The 22477-nt window shown below is 39.1% G+C and overlaps 6 protein-coding genes across 7 annotated transcripts; 3 read left to right on the top strand and 3 right to left on the bottom strand.

Moving 5' to 3' along the window:
- The first annotated feature begins 2114 nt into the window (after positions 1–2114).
- Positions 2115–3915, top strand: LOC137735424 (UNC93-like protein 1). Its single transcript, XM_068474845.1, has 2 exons — positions 2115–3397; positions 3558–3915. Exons 1-2 carry the CDS (start codon positions 2241–2243, stop codon positions 3787–3789), a joined length of 1389 nt encoding a protein of 462 aa, XP_068330946.1. The 5' UTR covers positions 2115–2240; the 3' UTR covers positions 3790–3915.
- Positions 3916–4546: 631 nt separating this feature from the next.
- LOC137734582 (uncharacterized) lies at positions 4547–5074 on the bottom strand. Its single transcript, XM_068473818.1, has one exon. The coding sequence runs from the start codon at positions 5072–5074 to the stop codon at positions 4547–4549; it is 528 nt and encodes a 175-aa protein (XP_068329919.1).
- A 1955-nt stretch (positions 5075–7029) lies between these two features.
- Positions 7030–7452, top strand: LOC137734583 (uncharacterized). Its single transcript, XM_068473819.1, has one exon. The coding sequence runs from the start codon at positions 7030–7032 to the stop codon at positions 7450–7452; it is 423 nt and encodes a 140-aa protein (XP_068329920.1).
- Positions 7453–8244: 792 nt separating this feature from the next.
- Positions 8245–14190, top strand: LOC137734633 (uncharacterized). Of its 2 annotated transcripts, none has more exons than XM_068473881.1 (20): positions 8245–8814; positions 8901–9068; positions 9165–9248; positions 9336–9386; positions 9520–9576; positions 9657–9739; positions 9883–10006; positions 10099–10158; positions 10463–10702; positions 10893–10973; positions 11104–11251; positions 11511–11638; positions 11805–11852; positions 11954–12084; positions 12329–12411; positions 12571–12674; positions 12772–12842; positions 13008–13294; positions 13429–13663; positions 13754–14190. In XM_068473881.1, exons 1-19 carry the CDS (start codon positions 8245–8247, stop codon positions 13581–13583), a joined length of 2673 nt encoding a protein of 890 aa, XP_068329982.1. In that variant the 3' UTR covers positions 13584–13663; positions 13754–14190. The 2 variants fall into 2 exon arrangements, with proteins under 2 accessions (XP_068329982.1, XP_068329983.1); XM_068473882.1 differs by having other exon boundaries at positions 13782–14190.
- A 2257-nt stretch (positions 14191–16447) lies between these two features.
- On the bottom strand, positions 16448–17781 carry LOC137734584 (uncharacterized). Its single transcript, XM_068473820.1, has 2 exons — positions 17620–17781; positions 16448–17210 (listed from the first exon to the last, which is right to left on the bottom strand). The coding sequence occupies exons 1-2, from the start codon at positions 17779–17781 to the stop codon at positions 16605–16607; spliced, it is 768 nt and encodes a 255-aa protein (XP_068329921.1). The 3' UTR covers positions 16448–16604.
- A 2329-nt stretch (positions 17782–20110) lies between these two features.
- On the bottom strand, positions 20111–21787 carry LOC137733257 (uncharacterized). Its single transcript, XM_068472404.1, has 2 exons — positions 21626–21787; positions 20111–20916 (listed from the first exon to the last, which is right to left on the bottom strand). Exons 1-2 carry the CDS (start codon positions 21785–21787, stop codon positions 20269–20271), a joined length of 810 nt encoding a protein of 269 aa, XP_068328505.1. The 3' UTR covers positions 20111–20268.
- Between the last annotated feature and the right edge of the window lie 690 nt (positions 21788–22477).

A 22477-nucleotide genomic window follows, 5' to 3' on the forward strand; every position in this document is an offset into this window, starting at 1 on the left:
CAAGTAAAGAGAAATACCACTGAACCGTAGTACTAAGTGGTTTTAAGACATGTTAAAAGACTTTTAAAGAGTAGCCACTCGAGCAACGCTTGAGCAGTTCTTGAGAGGCCTCAGTGGAGGTTTGAGTGTCGCTCCAGGGGCCTCGAAAGGGCTTGAGCATTGCTCCTGGATCATCTTATTAGGTTTTCGTTATATTATACTAGTACATGACTACACACAAAATGTGAAATATTTTACTTTTGTTTTTAAAATTGAAGCGTCGTAATCGTGGAGCATAATCCCCTGTGTTTCCAGTTTGATTTGTTTGTTGACTTTTAGATACATGGTCCCCAGATTTCAACTTCACATTTGATGCATTTGTCTTCTCTTGTTGTAGATTAGGGTCATGGTGTTTTGTTTTCATCTTATTAGGATCTCATCTACTTCCAAAAACTACAACAGAAAATGGAGTTGAGCCAAAACCTATCATCTTGAAACCTATGTCATCCCTTTATCCTTTCTCTAACGCTATTATTGATAGAGAGATTTTTTAGTATGCTCGAAACACAGGATAGTACACCACATAAGCTCTGACGAAACAATATTCCAAGTCAGTCATCCTATCACACAACAATATAATATTTTATAGGCTTATAGTCTCCTTGTGAGTCTCATGTGCTAATAATTAATGGAAAGTTGACGAAATTTTTAATTTTGGGTATAAATCTAACAGACTTCACCAGAAGAACTTAGATCCTAGTTTTTTTTACCACATGGGCTATCTTCCAACTACTCTGTCACCACGAAGACTAATAATCCTGTTAGGCGTATTCTATGATAACATTATCGTTGTAGGTAAGTCTCTCTTCAGACAAGCTCACATACAACAATGCAGGGGCAAATGGGTCTTTAACACTGAACAAGATTATGAAAGTTGCTTGCCGGCCGGCCGGCCGTCTAATGAGCTAATAATGCCACATGCGTTCGAAGGTTTTGTCAAACCAAACTTAGACTTTTCTGTGACGTATGGCAAACAAGTTGAAAACAACAACGCCACTCTTAATTAACAATTACTCGAATATCTACGCCTGCAAATTAGACATAAAACCAAGTTTGATTAATTATTGGATCATTTGATGTTACGGAAAAAAAGAGAGAAGAGTCGTATGTTACAGACATAAGAATAACTAAGTTGGTTGTAACAATGTTATGTACCAATGAAATAATATACTATTACTGTAGCATTCTGTACCAATGAAATAGAATTATGTGTAATATTGTACCTATGTGTATTTATTTCATTAGAACTTGCCATATCTAAGTTGTTTTCGCTCTTCACACTTTGCCTCTCTTGTCTTGTACCATGGTATGCTTTGTTGCTGAAAGAAAGCTGTTGAAACCTAATTATAAATGAACAAGTGTCTAATCATAATTTCTAATTTTAATTATACAAACACGTGTCTATTTGTGATTAGTTTTTCAATAGCACTTGTTACTCTTCTTTCAGCACCTAAGTAGGATTCTATGGACAATATAGCCGTTACCACGAGAAATTTTTAGTTATGAGGAAATATGGATGGTATACCGCATGTTTTTTTTATGCAAGTGGTGGAAATTTTTAATTTTTAAGTTATTAACCTTTTAATACATATAACTCACTATTTATATAAGGACACGTGATATACCACCTCGTATGACGATGACACTGAAAAATCTCTCGATTCCCACAGGAATTAAAATACAAGATTCCCTTCCACCTATAATCTAACGAGTGATTGAAAATTTGAATCTGACTGATTCCTTGACCCTATAAAAAATTTCTTATTTTAGTTATATTTTTATTTCTTTATGCAGTTTCATATCCCGTCCCGTTGGGAATATGGGTTTATAATCCGACCTTTCTCCAGCGCCATTCTCACACCCCGCTAGATTCTGAAAACCCAGAAAAAGCCTGGACTCTAGAAATTGTCATTTGCTATGCACTTTGTCCAATCCAAGAGTCTTTGTCCGTTTTGAGCCTTGCAAGTAGTCCTGGACTATATCATCCCGAGCTAAATCCATCTGCTATTCACAACCACGTATTGTCAGTTCATCACACTCTTCACCCGTAATTTCAGACCCTTCCACTCCCACTCAAATCCCGCCCTTCGTAAATTAGATTAGTTTAGAATATCGCTCGAATAAAACGGTTTGGCTCCCAAAAGGGGGGAACTTTATAATCGAATTGTCAAAAAGTCGTTCAATTTATCATCTGGGATTCGATGGGTTTCGAAGGAGTGGAAGAATCGGGAGGGACGGGGGTGCCCCAGTCGAAGTTCAGGTACAACTCGCCGTTTGTTCAAGTGAGTCTGATCGGATTCGTCTGTTTCTGCTGCCCTGGCATGTTCAACGCCCTCTCCGGCATGGGCGGCGGAGGCCAGGTCGATCCGACCGCCTCCAACAACGCCTTGACCGCCCTCTACACCACCTTCGCCGTCTTCGGTATCCTCGGCGGCGGAATCTACAACATCCTCGGCCCCCGCCTCACCCTCCTCTCCGCCTGCTCCACCTACGTTCTCTACGCCGGCTCATTCCTCTACTACAACCACCATAAGCACCAGGCTTTCGCCATTGTTGCCGGAGCAATCCTCGGAATCGGCGCTGGCCTCCTCTGGACCGGTCAAGGTGCCATCATGACGTCATACCCTCCCCCGAATCGAAAGGGGACGTACATCGCGCTTTTCTGGAGCATTTTCAACATGGGCGGCGTCATCGGAGGACTAATCCCCTTCGTTCTTAATTACCACCGGAGCGAAGCGACTTCCGTCAACGATGCGACTTACATCGGGTTCATGATTTTCATGTCCATCGGGACTCTTTTGACCCTCGCTATCCTGCCCCCCAGCAAAGTTGTCCGGGACGACGGGACTAAATGTACGGACATTCTGTACTCAAATGTCACAACTGAGGCCATTGAGATTGCCAAGCTGTTTACAAATTGGAAAATGCTTCTTATAATCCCGGCCGCTTGGTCGAGCAATTTTTTTTACACCTACCAATTCAACAATGTCAATCAGACTATGTTTAATCTGAGGACTAGAGGATTCAACAATGTGTTCTACTGGGGAGCGCAGATGCTGGGGTCCGTCGCGCTTGGACACATCATGGATTTCAGCTTCAAGAGTAGGAGGGCGAGGGGTTTCGCTGGCATTTCTGTGGTTGGTGTCCTCGGGACTGCCATTTGGATTGGCGGACTTGCCAACCAGCTCAACTACTCTCGCAGGGATTTGCCAGAGAAGTTGGATTTTAAGGACTCGGGCTCTGCTTTCGCAGGACCATTCGTGTTGTATTTCAGCTTCGGGTTGCTTGATGCCATGTTCCAGAGCATGGTTTACTGGATCATTGGAGCCTTGGCTGATAACTCTGAAATTCTGAGCAGGTAACGTGCCTCGGTTCTCAAGTTTTAATCTCAGTGATCTTTGTGCATTTAGGCCATTTTCTGCGCGCGCGATTGGATTGGACTGGATACTCCAATCCGCGCACGAGACTTGGCCTTTAACTGTGATGCTAAATACGTGTTTTGTGCATGTATTTTACAGGTACGTTGGATTCTACAAGGGAATACAGAGTGCAGGGGCAGCAGTTGCTTGGCAAGTCGACACGCACAAGGCATCTTTCCTCGCCCAATTGGTTACGAATTTCGCGCTCAACACCGTGAGTTATCCGTTGCTGGTGGTTCTGATATTGCTGGCTGTGAAGGATGAAGGCAAGGCTGATGTGGAGGAATTTACAACAGAGAAGGTTGCTGAGCCTGCAGCGTCAGAAAAGTGATCATAATGGTCGTCAGCTTAATTATCATATCGAATTTGCCATAATCCATCCGAATATTTGTCTTAATTACGTTCACACGATCCAATCTTCACGCTTCAGTGTAATGAAAATGCTAGTGTAATTGTTGTATCATGTTCAAATTGTCAAGTATTTTACAGATTTATCGAAGTTCATGTTTTGATAAATTTTCCTTTAATTTTGGAATGATTAGTTCTTGATCATGATTGTCTATTAGTTTCATGCCGGATTCTTTCATGCTTAAAAATTCAATGATCTTCGGCTTTCAAACGGCCCCTAAGGGAATGAATATTGGATTTGGAGTAGGTCAGTTGCCCCGTTGCACTCGCGTTTGAATCCGACCATAATAGTTTGGAATATCACCACAGAATGAATATTAATGTCTTCTTTTGACTAAAATAGTTTTTAATACCAACGGATGATGAATATTGACGTCTTCTTTTCTTTTCTTTTTCCATGTAAAGTTTGCAACACAACATGATATGTAACACAAATTTTGATTGATCTGCATGAAGGAAATGACCGTCCTAATTAACATTTTTTGTGACAAATTTTATTTTTCAAACATACATGATTAATATATAATTCTGGCATATACATATAAATGAATTAAAATATAGGATTTTCACTACTTAATATATAATTCTGGCATTTACACATTAACTTGATGGCTTTAGGGTTCTTGTTTTCGGGATACATTAATTAATATAAAGCTGGATTGGAAGCGCATGCAATGCGATCAAACAGTAACAAGAGGTGCATCCTTAGCCTTGTCCTCTGCCGCGGCCGGAGCTGCTGCCTTTGCTAAATCCTTCTCCGTGGCCTTTGGCTTGATCTCCGCCGCTGGCTCCTCTTCTTTCGCCTTCGGTGCAGGCTCCTCCACCAGCTCTTTCCCCTTAGTCTCCTTCACAGCCTCAACGAGATTAATCTCCGCCAGTTGCTTGGCAACAACTTCGGCTTGATCAACCACTTCCTCTTTTGGCTTCTCAGTTGCTACCACCTCAGCCTCGGCTGCAATGGCAGGGACAACAGCAGGTGCGGTCGCAACCTCAGCCCCCTTCTCCTTTGGCTTTGAGAGGTCTACCAAGGGTGCTTCAGTGGTGGTCTCCTCTTGTTTCTCAGCCTCGGTGGTAGTGGCGGTGGTGGTTGTAGTAGTGGCCTCACCCTCCTGAGGGCCATCAGCCTTCTTGGGGCTGGTGGTCTCGCTAGGGAGGGTCTCTGGGCGAGGGGCGTCGAACTCCTTTGGCTTGCTCGCACAGCCTCCCATGATTTGATTCGGTTGATGGGACGAGTGAGCGAGTTTTGGAGTTGGACGTCGGGGTCCGCGATATTAGGTATTAATTTATCAAAGGAGAGGAGGGGCGGTGTTTGAGGCTGAGGGAAATGTTGGAGGACAGAATGGGTTCATATAGTGGAACAAGAGTCTTATGTTTAGGAGAAATTGTTGGTCATCAGCCTGGCAATTACCTGCATTTTCAAACCCGACAACTCTACTTCTGTTTCTCCTCCGATTTTCTAGCTAGGAAATTAGAGGAGGTGGTCTTCCAGTTCGTTATTACAGTTGGTCGTTTTCAAATTTTGTGCGGCTGTCCCCTTCGCCACGTGTCTCTTGTTCCCAAAATTTAGAGCAACAACCCCTCCAAAAATAAAATAAAATACCAATTAACGATACTAAAGTGAAACTATTAAGCAAAACGTGTGACGACATTTTCTGCTAATTTATTTCAATTATTTTCAAACGTGTAACGATACTAAATTTCGTTTGATTAAGCGAATAATCGATTTCAGATCCTTAATCTCAAATTTACATCAAAACATTACTGCTCGTGTAACAGTTACTTAATGATTGGGAGGTGTAAAATGTTTTACATCAAGAATGGTCTTTTGTTTTAAAAGCCTTCATTTTGTATTAAATCTTCTGCATCTAAAATAAATGCGGCTTCTCTATGGCCTCAATGAGTGTTTGATATATACATATTAAATTTATGACAACAAAATTAAGAAAATATAAGATAATAAATGTGTCAGTCACTTATTGGGACCACAGAAAGACCGCACCTATTTTGAGTGCAAAAGGCTTGGTCTCCTTTGTTTTTACAAAGAATGATACAAGTAATTGACCTAGCTCAGTAGACGATGCTTTACCATAGTGGCCGAAAATAATGCCTTTGTATATCTTGGTGCATGTACGATCCCACTAATTCTTCTCCCCTAACAACTAACTATTTAACTCGCTACTAAAAAAATAACTAACCTAGCTCATAAATAAACAAATTCAATGTCTGCACTAAAAGTTCGACCAAAAAAACTTTGCTAGTATTAATACTACACTGTGGAAGTTTTTTTAGGGTCCACACACTCATTTTTCCTTCTTACACATCCTTTTCAATTTTCGGCCGTCCGATCAAATGAATTGAAGAAGATCAGTAATAAAAAATTAGTAAGAGTATGTGAGAGGTAAAATGGATATATGAATAGCACTTTCTGTTGTTTAATACAACAATATATTTATGAGGCATTTCCTTAGGGGTTTTCGGAAAAAGAAAAGGTATATTTGGTAAAAGAAATGGCATACGCGCCAAAATCCACAACCAATACACGTAATAGTTGTAATGAATTCAACGCCGCTGGTGACGAGAAAAGAAGCGGGAACAATGGCCGTCCCAAAAATCCGGCCGAGATCAACGTTAACTGTCCAAATCTATCAGCCGCAAAAACGACACTGTAGATGTGCAAATCAAACTCAAAATAGGCACATTACGCGTCCGATCTCTGTTCCCTTCGTTAAACACCGAAAAATTAGGGATTGAACTGGACGTTAAGCTAATCCTCTCCCTAATTATACAGAAATTCGAGAGGATATATTGAGTAAGTAGTCAAAAGGGATCAAACATTCCCATGGTAAACTCAGATTCGCCAACTTCATAATTTCTAAATCCTTAAACCTAACCTGACCTGATTTGGAGAATCAAATCTCTCAAATTTGGGGAAGGTTAAGGGAACAAGAAGAAGATCAACAAGGATTTTTTTGGGGAGCTGAGATTAATTTAATTTAACTTTAAATGATTTCTCCTCCTCAAATTTCTTAAGGTTTTGCAGAACACAAAGGCGAGCTTCGCTTCGCTTTTCTTTCGAAATCCATCCGCTTTTATTCCTGATTTCGAAAGAAAAGGAAAAAGCTCGCCTTACGTGGTAAATTGAGTGAAATAATTCATAAATCCAATGGAAGCCCATTTCGCAAAATTGGTGCCAGTCCCTCTCATCCTCCTGAGCCTCTTCCCAATCATTGTCTTCTGTTCCTTCACTACAGTTCGATCCGACCACGAATCATCTACGATGATTAATCTCCGGTTGCCCTCAGATGCCACGTCCGCGGATCGATGCAATGCACAAGTGGAGTCACCCTTGTCCCGCCCCATGTGTCCGGTAAGCTGCTTTAGACCGGACCCCGTGTGTGGGGTGGACGGGGTGACCTACTGGTGTGGGTGCCAAGAGGCACAATGTGCCGGTGTTAAAGTGGCAAAATTAGGGTTTTGTGAAGTGGGCAACGGGGGGTCTGCCCCTCTCTCTGCTCAGGCGCTGCTTCTGGTTCACATTGTTTGGCTGATCGTCCTCGGCTTTGCGGTTCTTTTCGGGCTGTTCTGAATCGACAACGACCATTAGTTGATGATGATTTTGCTGGTTTCTTGGAGGTCAAGCAAGCTTCAATCTTTTTAATCTTCTTGCAATGCAGAGACCATTTAACCGATCAATTGATATGATCCAGACACACAGAAAAACAAAGAACATGCGTGTTGTGCCAGAAAGTCGTGATCTTTTGTATCTTTAATTTTTTTTTCTTGATTAGGTTTATCTTTGATACGAAAAATGCCTCTCTTACATCATTGAGTAATGGGATTATTTTCGTTCACCATCCTATTTATCACGGTTAAATAGATTTAAATTTCGAGATCTGTGTAGTGGATAGATATAAATATCAAAATTTAAACTCATTCAACAGTGATAAATAAGATGATGAACATTACCACCACTAGAGGGTGGTGAGCAAAAATACACCTATTGAGTGATAGAGGAGGATATAGAAGGCCTTTGTGCTTATGGTTTGATTTATCAGAAACGGATTGTTGGAAAATAGATAACACTTGGATTTTTGAAGTTAAGATGAAAATGTACCATTTGATTAAATCTAATGGCTCTTATAAAAAAGAGTCATCACAAATCCTTAAAATGAGGACCTTAGGTACATCAGTGTTTGATCACTTGTATCTGTACATGAAAGAAAATCGAATTAACGGCTAGGGTTTATTTATTTATTTATTTTTATAAAACCTTCTAGTCTTACCTTTTTTCTTGATTATTTGTATGAAATTATAACGTTTGACATTGAAATGGGCCAAATGGTCAACGAATCTCTTTCACTTAATTTGAGCCCATTACATGCCAAAATTGTTATTGGACTTCCGGATGCGGTCCACCCGGCCCACAATCCATAAGACGGCTAGTCGCCCAACACCACACGCTGCCTTGTCTGGTCATCCTGTGAGCTCTGAGAAACCAGTACCGCCACTTGTAGCCGTTGGCAGCCAAACGCTCCGCCACCGCCACACAGAGCTTGAGCTCGAGCTCCCAGAAATGTTATTTTCTTGCGCTCCGTTTGGAATCTCCAACCCCATCGTCTTCCTCACCTTCACCAATTTCGGCCACCGCGCCAGTAATTTCCTCAAAGCCAAACGCGCGGCCTCAATCTCCTCCCTAAATTACCAGTCCGCCACAACATCGCAGGCGCACTACGACAGTCTTAGGGTTTTGGAATGGGACAAGCTCTGCGACTCCGTCGCCTCCTTCGCGCGTACTTCGTTAGGCCGCGAAGCCACCAAGGCACAGCTTTGGTCTTTCATTCAGACGTATGAAGAAAGCCTCAGGCTTTTGGACGAAACCAACGCCGCCGTCGAAATGCGCAAGCACGGCGGTTGTTCTTTGGATTTCACCGGCGTCAATGTCGTTTTGGTAACGCAATCTTCCAAATTTCCATGCGTCTTGTCATTCATTTCCCGGAAATTTGATGACTTTGCCTGCTTCTCACTGGATTTTAGGTGCAATCTGCCATACAACATATCCGGAGGAGTTCGCCACTGGACGGAGACGAAGCGCTAGCTGTGGCGGCGATGCTGCAGTACGCGGAGAATTTGCAGAGTAATCTTAAAGCTGCTATCAAGGAAGATGCAGATTGGTACACACGCTTTATGCCGCTTTCGGAAGTGGTAAATTTTACAACACGAGATTTCGAATAAGTAGTACCCATTGTTAACATACATTTCAATGAATTTATATGTATCTACTTTTAACTGCTTGCACAGATAATGGAATTTGAAGTTAATCGGTCACTAGTTAAGCTGATACAGCAAGTTATAGATGAAGATGGCAGTGTTAAAGACTCTGCGGTTCGTTACTACCTGTGTTATTTTGTATTTATGGCGTTTTTTCCCCTGCATTCTTGCCTCATTCAAAACTTTTGTTCCTTGTTTTAGAGTCCTAATCTGAAACGATTGCGCAGTCAAGTTCGGATGCTTGAGGGAAAGGTAATTTCTTATGTTTTCTTTATCATCGCCCATGGACATTTGAGAAGACGATGAATTCTCTTGGTCTTGAGGTTATTGTTTCTCTTCATACTTAATCACAACTTATCGTATGACTTATTGCTCTGCTGTTCAGATTAATCAGTTAATGGACAGCCTAATTAGGAATGACAAGAGTGAAACGCCCTCCCTGGTAAGAAGCTCAAGTTCAGGGATGTATATGGTAACATCTTCAAGATTATTTTTCTAATTATTATACTGTAATTGGCTCAGGAAGTGAGTAACATTGATGGTAGGTGGTACATAAAATCGAGCGCTAACGAACTGAAAAATTTCAAGGGTCTGCTGTTGCCCAGGTCTGTAAAGTTTGTTGTATAACTTTTATCAACTGTGAGCATTCAAACAACACTTTATTTATTGTTTTAAGGTCTTGATCATATTTTGTAGTTCTCTCTCAGATGTTGATTGATTCAGTCCTGAAAGTGATGTAATGTTATAGTCGTTCAGGCATAGGAAGCATTGTCGAGCCATTATCTGCTATCCCTCTAAATGATGAGTTGCAACAAACAAGGGTACTAGTTTCAGAAGCTGAGGCAGAAGTTCTCTCAATGTTAACAGAAAAGGTTTCTGGCTTTACGTGGTATAACTATTCTTTTTCTGGCTATATAATATTTTCCCCTTTTTTATGTTTATCTTCTTGTTGTTTTCTGTACAGATGCAAATGGATCTTGATAACATTGAACAACTATCCAATAGAATAATCCAATTGGATGTGGTAGGTTGCTGCCACCATTTAATGATATCTTCTTTCAGCTCGTTCTCTCTTTCACTTTATTCTTGAACGGGATCAACTAACTTCTAAAGAAACAAAGGGGATAATAAAAGAAAAAACTTTCATACCTTAAAATATGAATGCCTCAAAAGCAGTCTTCACAAAATTCAGAATCATTACTCAAGTTTGAAGCACATTCCAACTGCATGATCATATTTTGATGGAATTTTTTCTAAATGCCATTACGGCTGTTACTTTTTCTCTTATTTTGGTTGGAAATTCATTAGTTTGGGCTGTTAATTTGTAGGTCCATGCCCGAGCAACTTATGGTCTATCATTTGGGGGAACATATCCGAAAATATTTCTACCAGGAGGGCATGGCCCTTCCACTTTGACCAACTTATCAGGGAACAAACATCAACAAGCATCTGATCCCTCAAAGAGTGAATGGGTGTTGTATATGCCGAAAGCTTATCATCCTCTATTACTTCACCAACATAGAGAAAATTTACAGAAGGCTAGGAAGGAGTTAAAGAATGCCACTATGGTACTTATGTGATAACTCATAACTGTAATCTGGTGCCCATTTGTTATATGAATTAAACTCAACTTTATTTTTACTGTATTCTTTTAATAGAGTGGCGATCAATAGGACTTGCATTGAGGTGATTGCCTTATCAAGAGTCAGTAGTTTACTTCTTGACAAGTATGTTATAAACATTTGGTTCTGTTACTAGGAAATCAAAAGAAAAGTACAAGGAGAGAATGTTACACAGAAAGCAGGAAAAGATACCGACATTTCATCCTTAGAATTGAAGGTAATCTCTAATTTAATAGGGTGATTATTCATAATACAGCTGGCAGGAAATTCTTATCTCTTAGTGTGCAGACACTATATTTATTAAACAGATATTTTGTTGTTAAGAATGTTTTACCTCTGTTTGCCAGGCTAAAGAACTGGAACAAGCTCGACCAATTCCAGTTGATTTTTTCATAGCTAAAAAAACACGAGTTTTGGTTATCACTGGCCCTAATACGGGGGGTAAAACCATTTGCCTAAAGACCGTAGGATTGGCAGCTATGATGGCAAAATCAGGTTTATCTAACATATCTTAATTCTTTTAGTCATTCCTTTAAGTTTTACTAGTAGTCTCACTATTATACAGATACTATAATTGTTATACTTTCTCTTATCAATCTGAGATTGTTAATATCCAGTCCACAGACATTTCGGTTGAATAGGTTTATGAAATGAAAACAGATTGCTCTCCAAGCGGGTAGAAAGTATTTAGGGACATAAAATTGTCACAAATGCAACTTTCAACACTTGTAACCCCCTTTTTTACACATTGCAGGTCTTTATGTTTTATGTTCCGAATCAGTACAAATCCCTTGGTTTGATTCAGTTTTTGCTGACATTGGTGATGAACAATCCCTGACCCAATCGCTTTCCACCTTTTCCAGCCACTTAAAACATATAAGCGTAAGAAAAAAGTTCTTTCTGTAAGTTTTTCTACCTTGTCTTTAGTAAAGCTTCCAAATGGTAAACATGATCAACAACGAAGGTAGAATAGATAAAAACTTGATTGAGACATTTACTGCAGGAGTTTCGGTGAAAATTCTTGACTATATGTTTATGATTCTTGCAGGACATCCAAACACAGTCAACAAGTCGTTCACTTGTGCTACTAGATGAGGTCTGGTTATATTGACTGTTTTTTAAATGAAAAAAAATGTGAAAAATAAAAGGAAATAAAGATGAATACAGGTATTACACAACTCCTTTTGCGTTTGTTAGGTTGGTGCAGGAACAAATCCTCTCGAAGGAGCAGCACTGGGGATGTCTCTTCTGGAATCTTTTGCTGAAACTGGTGCTTTGTTGACAATTGCTACAACACATCATGGTGAACTCAAAACCCTGAAATACAGGTATATGACATACAAGTTAAAGATGCAAATATTGCATTACTATGACAGTTCAACTATTTAACACATCCAGTTTTTAGTGGAAAAAAAAAATGTTTGTCAGACTTATGGTCAAAGTTTGTTCTGCATGTGGTTGATTGAGGCAAAATTTGCCCCATCTTGGAACTTGAAATCTATATGAGCCTATATAATATTTGCGCTGCTATAAAGTCTTTGTTTTGTGTTGACGAGATTGTTTCTTTGACAGCAATGAGGCCTTTGAAAATGCATGTATGGAGTTTGATGAAGTGAAGTTAAAGCCAACGTACAGGATTCTCTGGGGAGTACCAGGTCTCCATTATGACAAACAAATTTAGCTTTTGTTCTGATTTTTCTTTTTAAATCCGTTATCCTGGTGACAGAAGAAAGGAGCCATACTGTATAATTTACTAGTAGTCGTGTGGTGTACCCATCTGCATAATGACTGAAGGATTAAGATCTATTCCACAGGGCGTTCCAATGCAATCAATATAGCTGAAAGGTTAGGACTACCTGGTAAAGTTGTAGATAATGCCCGTGAACTATATGGTGCAGCTAGTGCAGGAATAGATGAGGTAACATGCATAGCTTTTTTCAAGTTTTGTTCGAAATCTCTCGTTTTCTTCATGTCATGCATTAAAATGAATCTGTTCATTCCAAATTCCAATGCAGGTGATAATTGATATGGAACGGTTAAAGCAGGATTTTCAAGAGCTTTTATATGAAGGACAACATCATCTAAAGTGAGATTTTTCTGCCCAGTTTAGATAGTACTGATATAAACTTAGTGTTACAGTCTTGAACGGGGAACAAATTTTAGAAAGAGAAAATAACATAAAAGCTAAGTCATGATGCCTAGATGAATCTAAGGTTACAGACAGTGAATCTGTTCATTTTTGTACTTGTAGGCTCTCAAGAGAGTCGTATGAGAAACTGTTGGTTGCCAAAGGGAAGATTATGGAACATAGTAGTGATCAAAGATTTAGGAAGATACGAGAAATATCTGAGGCTGCTGCAATGGCCCGTTCTATCCTTCACAAAAAAGTACGAACACGCCGTGCATCTGCAATTCAATCTCTGCAACCTACTTTAACGCATACAAGCCAGCATAAATTGGAAACTAACAGTCAACGCACAAGAATAGATGATGGACATTCAACGGAAAGTAGGAGTGCATCCTCTTTGTCACCATCAGGTATTCATAAACCAATTAGAACTTCCAAGACCTATTTGGTATTGACTGTCAAATCTCTTCACGGGTTGAGTTTTTACCAACCAAGAATGTGTTTTACCATTTTTTAAGTAGTAGTTTTTCACTTTATATTTCAGTTAAATTTGAGCTTCCCAAGGTTGGCAATATGGTGTTTGTTTCTTCCCTTGGAAAGAAAGCTGCAGTTTTGAGAGTGGATCCATCTAAAGAGGAAATAGTGGTTCAAGCCGGAAACATGAAGCTGAAATTGAAACTCGATGACATTAAGGCGTGACAGACAAGAATACATGCATGTGAATGCCATCTACGACGTGAACAGAAAGGACTTTTGGTCGCACAATTGCACATTAATGAGTAAGCCTGCTCCACATTGTTTATAACTCATTTTAAGTATGCTTTGTTTCCATATCAACTCTTATATATGCCATCTCTCTCTGATGTCAGATACCGTTATGTTGAATACCATCTGCAGATCCGACAATCAAACTTAATAGTAAGCTGGTAGGTATAGCTCAAGCTTGAACCAAGCATGCCAATTAAAATGCTGACATCTTGAAGATACCCGACACATTGACGGTGGGAGATGCATAATCCACTTTATTAGGGTTTCAACCTCCAACCAATGACACAGAATGTAAATAAACATCCTCAGTAATATGAGATGTAACTGCCTCGGTTGCTTATCTTCGTAAGTACATGATTCTATATATCCTAGAACTCAATTCGTTGAAACATGGCCCAAGTTTTGATTGTCGTGATCAAATGGATCTTGGATTCGATGTGAATCTGAAAGATCTCTTTTGTGAGGTATCTGTGTAACATACTGTTGCATCCCCATCTAGCTTGTTGGGTAAGTAAAAATAAAAGAGAGATGCTAAGAACACACTCTCAAAAGTGAAACTCGCCACAAACTCTCAGCCGCATCATGTTTTTGGCACAATGTTTTATAATGTTGGTATATAAATTGACGTTAAACTGTGAAATAAAATATAGGGCAATGTTCGGGAATCTAAATTTATTGAAAAAAATTTAAAAATTAAATGACATGGAAGTTGATGATAGAATTATTACTTGACAGTTGATAAAATTGCTCATTTTTGTTGGTGACACATCATTTACTTTGCAAATTTAGTCTCTCTAGCGTTACCGTAAAAAATATATATAAACAAAGCCTCCTTTTGATTTCTTCTTCTGATCTCGTTGAAGGAAGAGCAAATGGAGGGAGATTGGGGCAATAGAAGATGAGTCTCCAAGGGCCTTTTGTTTTCGAGATCATTATGTATTATTCTCCAACTAATCTTGTAACGTAAAAACCATCACTGTCTGAGTGGATCAGTCTGTCTTCTACCTCTTGAAGAACTTTAGGGTTAAGAATATCCGCAGGACTGATATGGGGCGATATGTCCTGCAGACAAGGGAGTTACTAGTTAGACCCTTCAAACTTAAGAAAGATGGTACAAATTAGAACAACATATGACACTAGTGAGTGAGAACATTCTAAACTCTTGGATTCGATATGTCTACGAGCTGCTGCTTTCGAAAGTTCTAATTGGTTTATGAATACCTGATGGAGATAAAGACGATGCACTCCTACTTTCCGTTGAATGTCCATCATCTATTCTTGTGCATATACATACATTCGTATACATATAAATACATATATAGGGTTTGGGGAATAACTCAACAATTTGTTTGATTGTTTCCTTTACATTTGTCGACAGTACCATTGAGCATTATTTAGTACTGACTGTCAAATCTCTTCATGGATGAGTTTTAACCAACCAAGAATGTCTTTTACCTTTTCTCAAGTATTAGTTTTTCACTCTGTATTTCAGTGAAATATTGAGCTTCCCAAGGTTGGCAATGTGGTGTCTGTTTCTTCCCTTGGAAAGAAAGCTGCAGTTTTGAGAGTGGATCCATCTAAAGAGGAAATAGTCGTTCAAGCCGGAAACATGAAGCTGAATTGAAACTCGACGACATTAAGGCGTGACTGACAAGAATACATGCATGTGAATGCCATCTACGACGCGAACAGATAGGATTTTTGGTCGCACAATTGCACATTAACGAGTAAGCATGCTTCGCATTGTTTATAACTCATTTTAAGTATGCTCTGTTAGTTTGTTTCCATATCAACGCTTGTTTCTGCCATCTCTCTCTGATGTCAGATAGAGTTTATGTTGAATACCATCTGCATATCCGACAATCAAACTTAATAGTGAGCCGGTAGGTATGGCTCAAACTTGAATGTTGAATACCATCTGCGTATCCGACAATCAAACTTAATAGTGAGCCGGTAGGTATGGCTCAAACTTGAACCCAGCATGCCAATTAAAATGCTGACATCTTGAAGATACCCGAAACATTGACAGTGGGAGATGCATAATACACTTCATTAGGGTTTCAACCTTCAACCAATGACAGATAATGTAAATAAACATCCTCAGTAGCTCATCTTCGTAAATACATGATTCTATATATCTTGGAACTCAATTCGTTGAAACATGGCCCAAGTTTTGATTGTCATGATCAAATGGATCTTTGATTTGACATGAATCTGGAAGATCTCTTTTGTGAGGTATCTGTGTAACAAACTGTTGCATCTCCAGCTAGCTTGTTGGGTATAAGTAAAAATAAAATAGAAATGCTAAGGACACACTCACAAAAGTGGGACTCTCCATAGACTTTCTACCACCTCATGTTTTTGACATAATGTTTTATAATGTTAGCATAAGAATTGACGTAAACTGTACGTTTAAATATTGTTGCCTTAATTTGCTTCTTATTACGTGCCCCACGATTTGCAAGAAAGCAGTTGCCCAAATATTAGCTTTAGCTTCGTTTTCGCTCTTCCTTTTTTTAAACAAAGAGGGAACCTTTCTATTTGTTTTCTGAGAAACTTCCATGTAAATGTTTGGTTCCTTTTTTAGAGTGACTACGATATTTCAAGGTCAATAAGATTCAGGGTTTTTCTATTATTTCATGGGAAACCTTAACCGTTGAATCTCTAATCATACACCGAAGCATAATGGAATTTTCAATCGATTTTTATGATACTTGCATGGACTTCCTTAACTATCTCTATGTCATATCATACGTGTGTATTGCATAGAAAATTCCAAATATATAATGCTATGTTACATCAACTTATTTAACTGCAGTTGGATTCAACTTGTATTGAATCTGAACTGCTCCCTAGTTTTTTATACTGTTATATTCTCGGCATATTAAATTGTTGACCCATCAAATCCCAAATCAATCACACCTTGTGACACGGTTTCTCGCACACTGCGCTTTAGGTACCTTCACAATGTGTAATCCCCGGTGCATTGGACATGCCTTGCTCCTCATCATCCTTAATGAGGATGGGGTCATCATCCCCTGCAACCCCAACAACCCAATTAAACTGAAAGGTGAAATCCAGAAAATACAGCATGATCACCAAAACAATGCACGACAAGAACATCGGAATCGGCCCGAAAAGCCACAGAAACAGAGGGAACGAGAAGTAGAATGCTCGAAGCCCCAAGGACCAGAAATAGCTGCCTCGGTTCACGGTGGTGGCAACGTACTCTTGCGTGAGGTACTGCTGCTTGTGGTGCGGCGGTGACATCATCTTCTTGAACGGCGCGTTGATGAGCATGCTGCCGTGGCTGTAGTACCTTATGGACTGCACGTTGAAGAGGAATGCCACCAAGAAACACACTAAAATGGCGAAGAACTTGATCGACAACGCAAACTCGCTTCGGTTTCCGAAAACGAAAAATGCGCCCTTGGTGCGGCTGGTCATCAAGAGGGCAATGAGAGAGCAGAGCATGATCGCTGTCGAGGCCAAAACGGTCGATGCCATTATGTTGTTTCGAAGCGTCTGAACCGGAAGAACACCATTCTTTGGAGCGTCCTGCATTTCATGCATATACAGATCCAAAATTGGTCAGTAAAATTCAAATCTTTATAATTCCTGTTGGTTTTGTAGAGATTTCTAGGATTCATGATACATGCAAAAGGATAATCCTTACATGTAGAGAGTCATTTTTCTCTATATGAATACATGATATCATTTCACAGTCAAAACATCATAATCTGAATCACTTATTCTCTTTATCATCATACCGTTTAGCCATCCTTATATGTATATTTATCAGTGACGAGGGTTATGGTAACTAGTATATTCATGAATTCGAAAAGTTCAACTTGTTTGATTCACATAGAGGACTAATCAGTCTACAAATTGAATGAAACTTTCTAAAAGTAGTCTTTTCGATGATGATAAAGAGAATAAACATTTCAGTTTGTTGGGTTCGACTTACCTCCATCATGGCCTGGACCCAGAAGCGGCGATTGATGGAGTTGATGCCGATGACGGTCTTATTGGGTTGCTTAACGATTCGACATAGAAGCCATAGATGGTAAGTCACCATCAGTAGGAGGCCTGCTGGTACCAAAATGTAATCCAGAACTTTTAGCTGCATCTTCTTCACTTCAGTTATGATCCTCCTCCCTTCTTTCTTTATTTATGTGGTTGAAGGGAGAGCGAGAGGAGATTGCAATCGAATACGACGGTGGTTTTGTGCTTTCTTTATAACCAAGTGGTTTGTCTAGGAGTATCTTGGAAGGCATCTCCATACAAAAATGTCAAACACACAGAAACTCAAATTTGAATTCGATTTGATAACTTATTTCTTTTCTTTTTTTTTCATATATTTTCTGGACTATATATAAATGACTCATATACTAATTTAACATTTGTGTAGTTATTATTTAAATACGAAATCACGGTTAACAAAGATTAAAAAAAACGTTGTGTATGGAGAATATAATTTGTTTTTGTTTGATCGGCCATCGGGTGTCCACCTTTCTATTCGATGAAATAAAATATAGGGTTATGCTAAGAAGACTAAATTGGTGGACAAAATTTTGAAAACTGAATGACACGGATGTTGATGATTGGATTATAACTAAAGTGTTTATTCTTATCATATCATTATGGGGGCAATAGGAGATGAGTCTCCAAGAGCCTTTTGTTTTTCAGATCATTATGTAGTGTATCTCCAACTAATCTTGTAACATTAAAACCATCACTGTCTGGGTGGATCAGTCTGTCCGCTACCCCTTGAAGAACTTTAGGCCATCTCTAATTGAAAGGTTAAACATAGTTTCGTTCAGAATTAGAGTCTTGTAAAAAATTATTTTTAAATGAACAGTCATGTCATCCTCATATACTATCTCCAACCAAATAGGCAAATACAGCCTCCTCAATAAATTATTAGTTTTAAGTTTATACCTTAAATGTTTTGATTAATTTAATGTTGAATTTGAATCAATTATTGCAGCTGAGAAGCTGAGCCCCCAAAAAGGGGCTAGGAGTGGGGCTAGAATTGGTCAACCTAATGCCTCTTTGGTGAAATATAACTTAGTCATCGTTTAGAGATGAGTTTTTGGACAAATCACACTATTTTTTTTACATTTAGACCTTTAACTCTCTCAATTGGAGATGGCCTTAGGGTTGAGAATATCGGCAACACTAATACCGGCGATATTTCCTGCACAATGGCAGTTACTAGTTAGACCATTCAAATATAAGAAAGGTGGTACAAATTAGAACAACATAAGACACGAGTGAGTGAGAACATTCTAAACTCTTGGATTCGATATGTCTACGAGCTGCTGATCTTCTAAAGTCAACGCCAGCTTTTCCCTGGGTTTCATCATTAAGCATGATCCCTCAAAGTATGGACTAGTTGACTTGTTGATATGTGTTTTAGCAGTTTGATGTAATCCCTTAATTTAAGATTGATAGCTTTAGATTTTACCTGGTTATTAGAGTTTGTTCAGCGGAGGGTTGCTTGTAACCGGTTCCCCTCTTTTCTCTTCTTACACTGCCTTCCCTTGTACATTCATACAATCTATGAAAATACATTCAAACCAACTTAAAATTCCACGGTAAGCATGCTCCGCATTGTTTATAACTCCGTTTTTAAGTTTGCTTTGTCTTATTTCTGCCATCTCTCTCTGATGTCAGATAGCGTTATGTTGAATACCATCTGCAGATCCGACAAGAAAAGTTAATAGTGAGCTGGTAGGTAGAGGGTTCAAACACTTTTGAGTATTGAAATCCAAAGCTTGATGAGGATATTTGGATAGCTCAAACTTCAACAGAGCATGCCAATAAAAACCGTGAGATCTTGAAGATACCCAAGAAACAGTGACGGTGGGAGATGCATAATATACTTAATTTATTAGGGTTTCAACTTTCAGCCAACGACAGGTAATGTAAATAAACATCCTCATTAATATGAGATGTAACTGCTTCGGTTGCTCATCTTCGTAAGTGCATGATTCTATGTATCTTGGAACTCGATTCGTTGAAACATGGCCCAAGTTTTGGTTGTCATGATCGAATGGATCATGAATTCGACATGAATCTGAAAGATCTCTTTTGTGAGGCATCCGTGTAACAAACTGTGTTGCATCCCCGGCTAGCTTGTTGGGTAAGTAAAAATAAAGCCTTTCTGTTTGTTTTCTTTGTAACTTCCATGTAAACGTTTGGTGCCTTTTTGAGAGCGACTACGATATTTTAAGGATAATAAAATTTGGGGTTTTTCTAGTATGCAACGAGAAACCTTAGCCGTTGAATCTTTGACCATACACAGAAGCATAAAGGAATTTTTTATCGATTTGTGTGGTACATGCGTGAACTTTCCTTATCTGTCTCTATCGATTTGTACGAAGAATGCCAAAATCCCTCAAACTGAACATTATAGTTTATAACTTTATAAGGGTATGAAAACAGACCCCAAGTATTCCAAATATGTAATGCTATGATACATCAACTTATTTAACGGCAGTTGAATTAAACTTTATTGAATCTGAAACGCTCCCTAGTTTTTGCAACCATTCTATTTTCTGCAAATTAAATTGTCAATCTATCCACTGAGAATGACGGTATCCTAAATCAGTCACACACTGTCACACTGTTTCCCACACACTTCGCTTGAGGTACCGTCACAATGTGTCATCCCCGGTGCATTGAACAAGCCTTGCTCCTCATCACCCTTAATGAGAATCGGGTCTTCATCCCCAGCAACCGCAACAATCCAATTGAACTGAAAGGTGACATCCAGAAAATACAGCATGATCACCAAAACAATGCACGATAAGAACATAGGAATCGGCCCGAAAATCCATAGAAACAGAGGGAACGAGAAGTAGAATGCTCGGAGGCCCAAGGACCAGAAATAGCTGCCTCGGTTCACGGTTGTGGCAACGTACTCTGTCGTGAGGTACTGCTGCTTGTGGTGCGGCGGCGACATCATCCTCTTGAACGGGGCGTTGATGAGCATGCTGGCATGGCTGTAGTACCTTATGGACTGTACGTTGAAGAGGAATGCCACCAAGAAACACACCAAATTGGCGAAGAACTTGATTGAAAATGCAAGTTCGGTTCGGTCCCCAAAGACGAATAAAGTCGTTCTGTATTTGGTGCCGCTGGTCATCAAGAGGGCAATGAGAGAGCAGAGCGTAATGGCGGTCGAGGCCAAAAGGGTCGATGCCATTATGTTGTTTCGAAGAGTCTGCACCGGAAGAACACCATTCTTTGGAGCATCCTGCATGTACAAATTCAAAATCAGTCAGTAAAGATTCAATCTTTATCATTCATGTTGGTTTTGTAGAGATTTCTAGGATTCATGTTACATGCAAACGATAATCCTTACATGTAAAGTCTTTATATTACTACATGAAATCATTTAATTGTAAAAACGTCATAATTCAACCATTTATTCTCTTATTACCATTACCCTTTAGCCATTCGTTTATTTATCAGTACCAAGGGTTATGGTAACTAGTATCTTCATAATTCAACGTCAACTTGTTTGATTCATATACATGACTAAGATCTAAAAGGTGTTACTAGTCAGGCAACTTGCAGGGGCCAAGTGCTTAGGTGTCTTGGCAGGCGTAGGCCCTTTTTTTCTTCTTCATATTTTAGTTAAATTTATTATATATTATAAACATAAATGTCCACTTACATTTACGAAAAATAAAGGGGAATCACGACCTAGACAGGTGCCTAAAACGGATCTCGACAGACTAGGCGGACACCTAGACAGGTCTAGCAGCCCTTCTTATTTTGTAAACGCCTAATGATTAATCATAGCGATGACCAGTCGCCTAACTCCTAAACCACGTTAAGTGGGAACTTTTAAAAGACGGTAGATTCTTAATCAGTCTACAAATGAATAAAAAAATTGTAAAAACGATCTTTTAAACGATGATAAAGAAAATAAACATTTGGGTTTATAGGGTTTGAGTTACCTCCATCATGGCTTGGACCCAGAAGCGGCGATTGATGGAATTGATGCCGATGACGGTCTCGTTGGGTTGCTTAATGATTCGGCATAGAAGCCATAGATGGTAAGTCACCATCAGTAGGAGGCCTGCCGGTACCAAAATGTAATCCAGAACTTCTAGCTGCATCTTCTTCACTTCAACTGGAATACGTGGTTGAAGGGAAAGCGAGAGGAGAGTGCAAGTCGAATACGATTCCGAGTGTGTTTTTGTGTGTGTGTGTGTGTGTGTGTGTGTGTTTTTTTTTTTTTTACCAAGTGGTTGGTTCCGGAGCATCTTTGAAGAGCATCTCCAAAGAAAAATGCAATAATATCATTGTTCATGCCTTGTATGCTTACCGGATTAATCAGGCCCCTTACTAGAAAAGATTTCCAATTTTGGGTAAAAATAGGGACTAGTTGTAACGATCTGAACTATCTATTTTGTAAGTTTCGATTCACAAGTCATTTTTGTACAAATTCAATTTAATTTAAAACCAATTACCTATTTAATTATTATGATGAAATTTCATTATTTCATATAGAACAAAGTGGTTATCAATTTTTTTAAACTCAATTAGATTTCTCAAATATTTCCGATTTGGCTATTATTTTGCAAAGATGATTTATGAAGTCTAACTTGAAAAATAAACTATTCAGATCGTTAAAGTTCGATATAGTGATGGTCCTGTAACTAATCCTCATCTCAAAAATTAAAAAATTAAAAAATAGAGATCTGATCTCTTAAATGCCTCCTACGTTTAATTATATTTGTTTTATTTTAAATTTTAACTAATTATGATGCTTGCCATGGGTGAACCATGAACTTGTGCCATCAAAA

Source organism: Pyrus communis, chromosome 5 (genome assembly GCF_963583255.1).
Source record: "Pyrus communis chromosome 5, drPyrComm1.1, whole genome shotgun sequence".
Taxonomy (NCBI): Eukaryota; Viridiplantae; Streptophyta; class Magnoliopsida; order Rosales; family Rosaceae; genus Pyrus; species Pyrus communis.

Coding starts and splice junctions, on each gene's coding strand:
- LOC137733257 (XM_068472404.1), bottom strand. CDS start 21,787: ATGCAGCTAGAAGTTCTGGATTACATTTTGGTACCGGCAGGCCTCCTA. Junction 20,917..21,625: donor GGGTCCAAGCCATGATGGAG/GTAACTCAAACC, acceptor TTGTACATGCAG/GATGCTCCAAAGAATGGTGT.
- LOC137734582 (XM_068473818.1), bottom strand. CDS start 5,074: ATGGGAGGCTGTGCGAGCAAGCCAAAGGAGTTCGACGCCCCTCGCCCA.
- LOC137734583 (XM_068473819.1), top strand. CDS start 7,030: ATGGAAGCCCATTTCGCAAAATTGGTGCCAGTCCCTCTCATCCTCCTG.
- LOC137734584 (XM_068473820.1), bottom strand. CDS start 17,781: ATGCAGCTAAAAGTTCTGGATTACATTTTGGTACCAGCAGGCCTCCTA. Junction 17,211..17,619: donor GGGTCCAGGCCATGATGGAG/GTAAGTCGAACC, acceptor CATGAAATGCAG/GACGCTCCAAAGAATGGTGT.
- LOC137734633 (XM_068473881.1), top strand. CDS start 8,245: ATGCCAAAATTGTTATTGGACTTCCGGATGCGGTCCACCCGGCCCACA. Junction 10,159..10,462: donor GAATAATCCAATTGGATGTG/GTAGGTTGCTGC, acceptor GTTAATTTGTAG/GTCCATGCCCGAGCAACTTA. Junction 11,252..11,510: donor AGCTATGATGGCAAAATCAG/GTTTATCTAACA, acceptor TACACATTGCAG/GTCTTTATGTTTTATGTTCC.
- LOC137735424 (XM_068474845.1), top strand. CDS start 2,241: ATGGGTTTCGAAGGAGTGGAAGAATCGGGAGGGACGGGGGTGCCCCAG. Junction 3,398..3,557: donor AACTCTGAAATTCTGAGCAG/GTAACGTGCCTC, acceptor TGTATTTTACAG/GTACGTTGGATTCTACAAGG.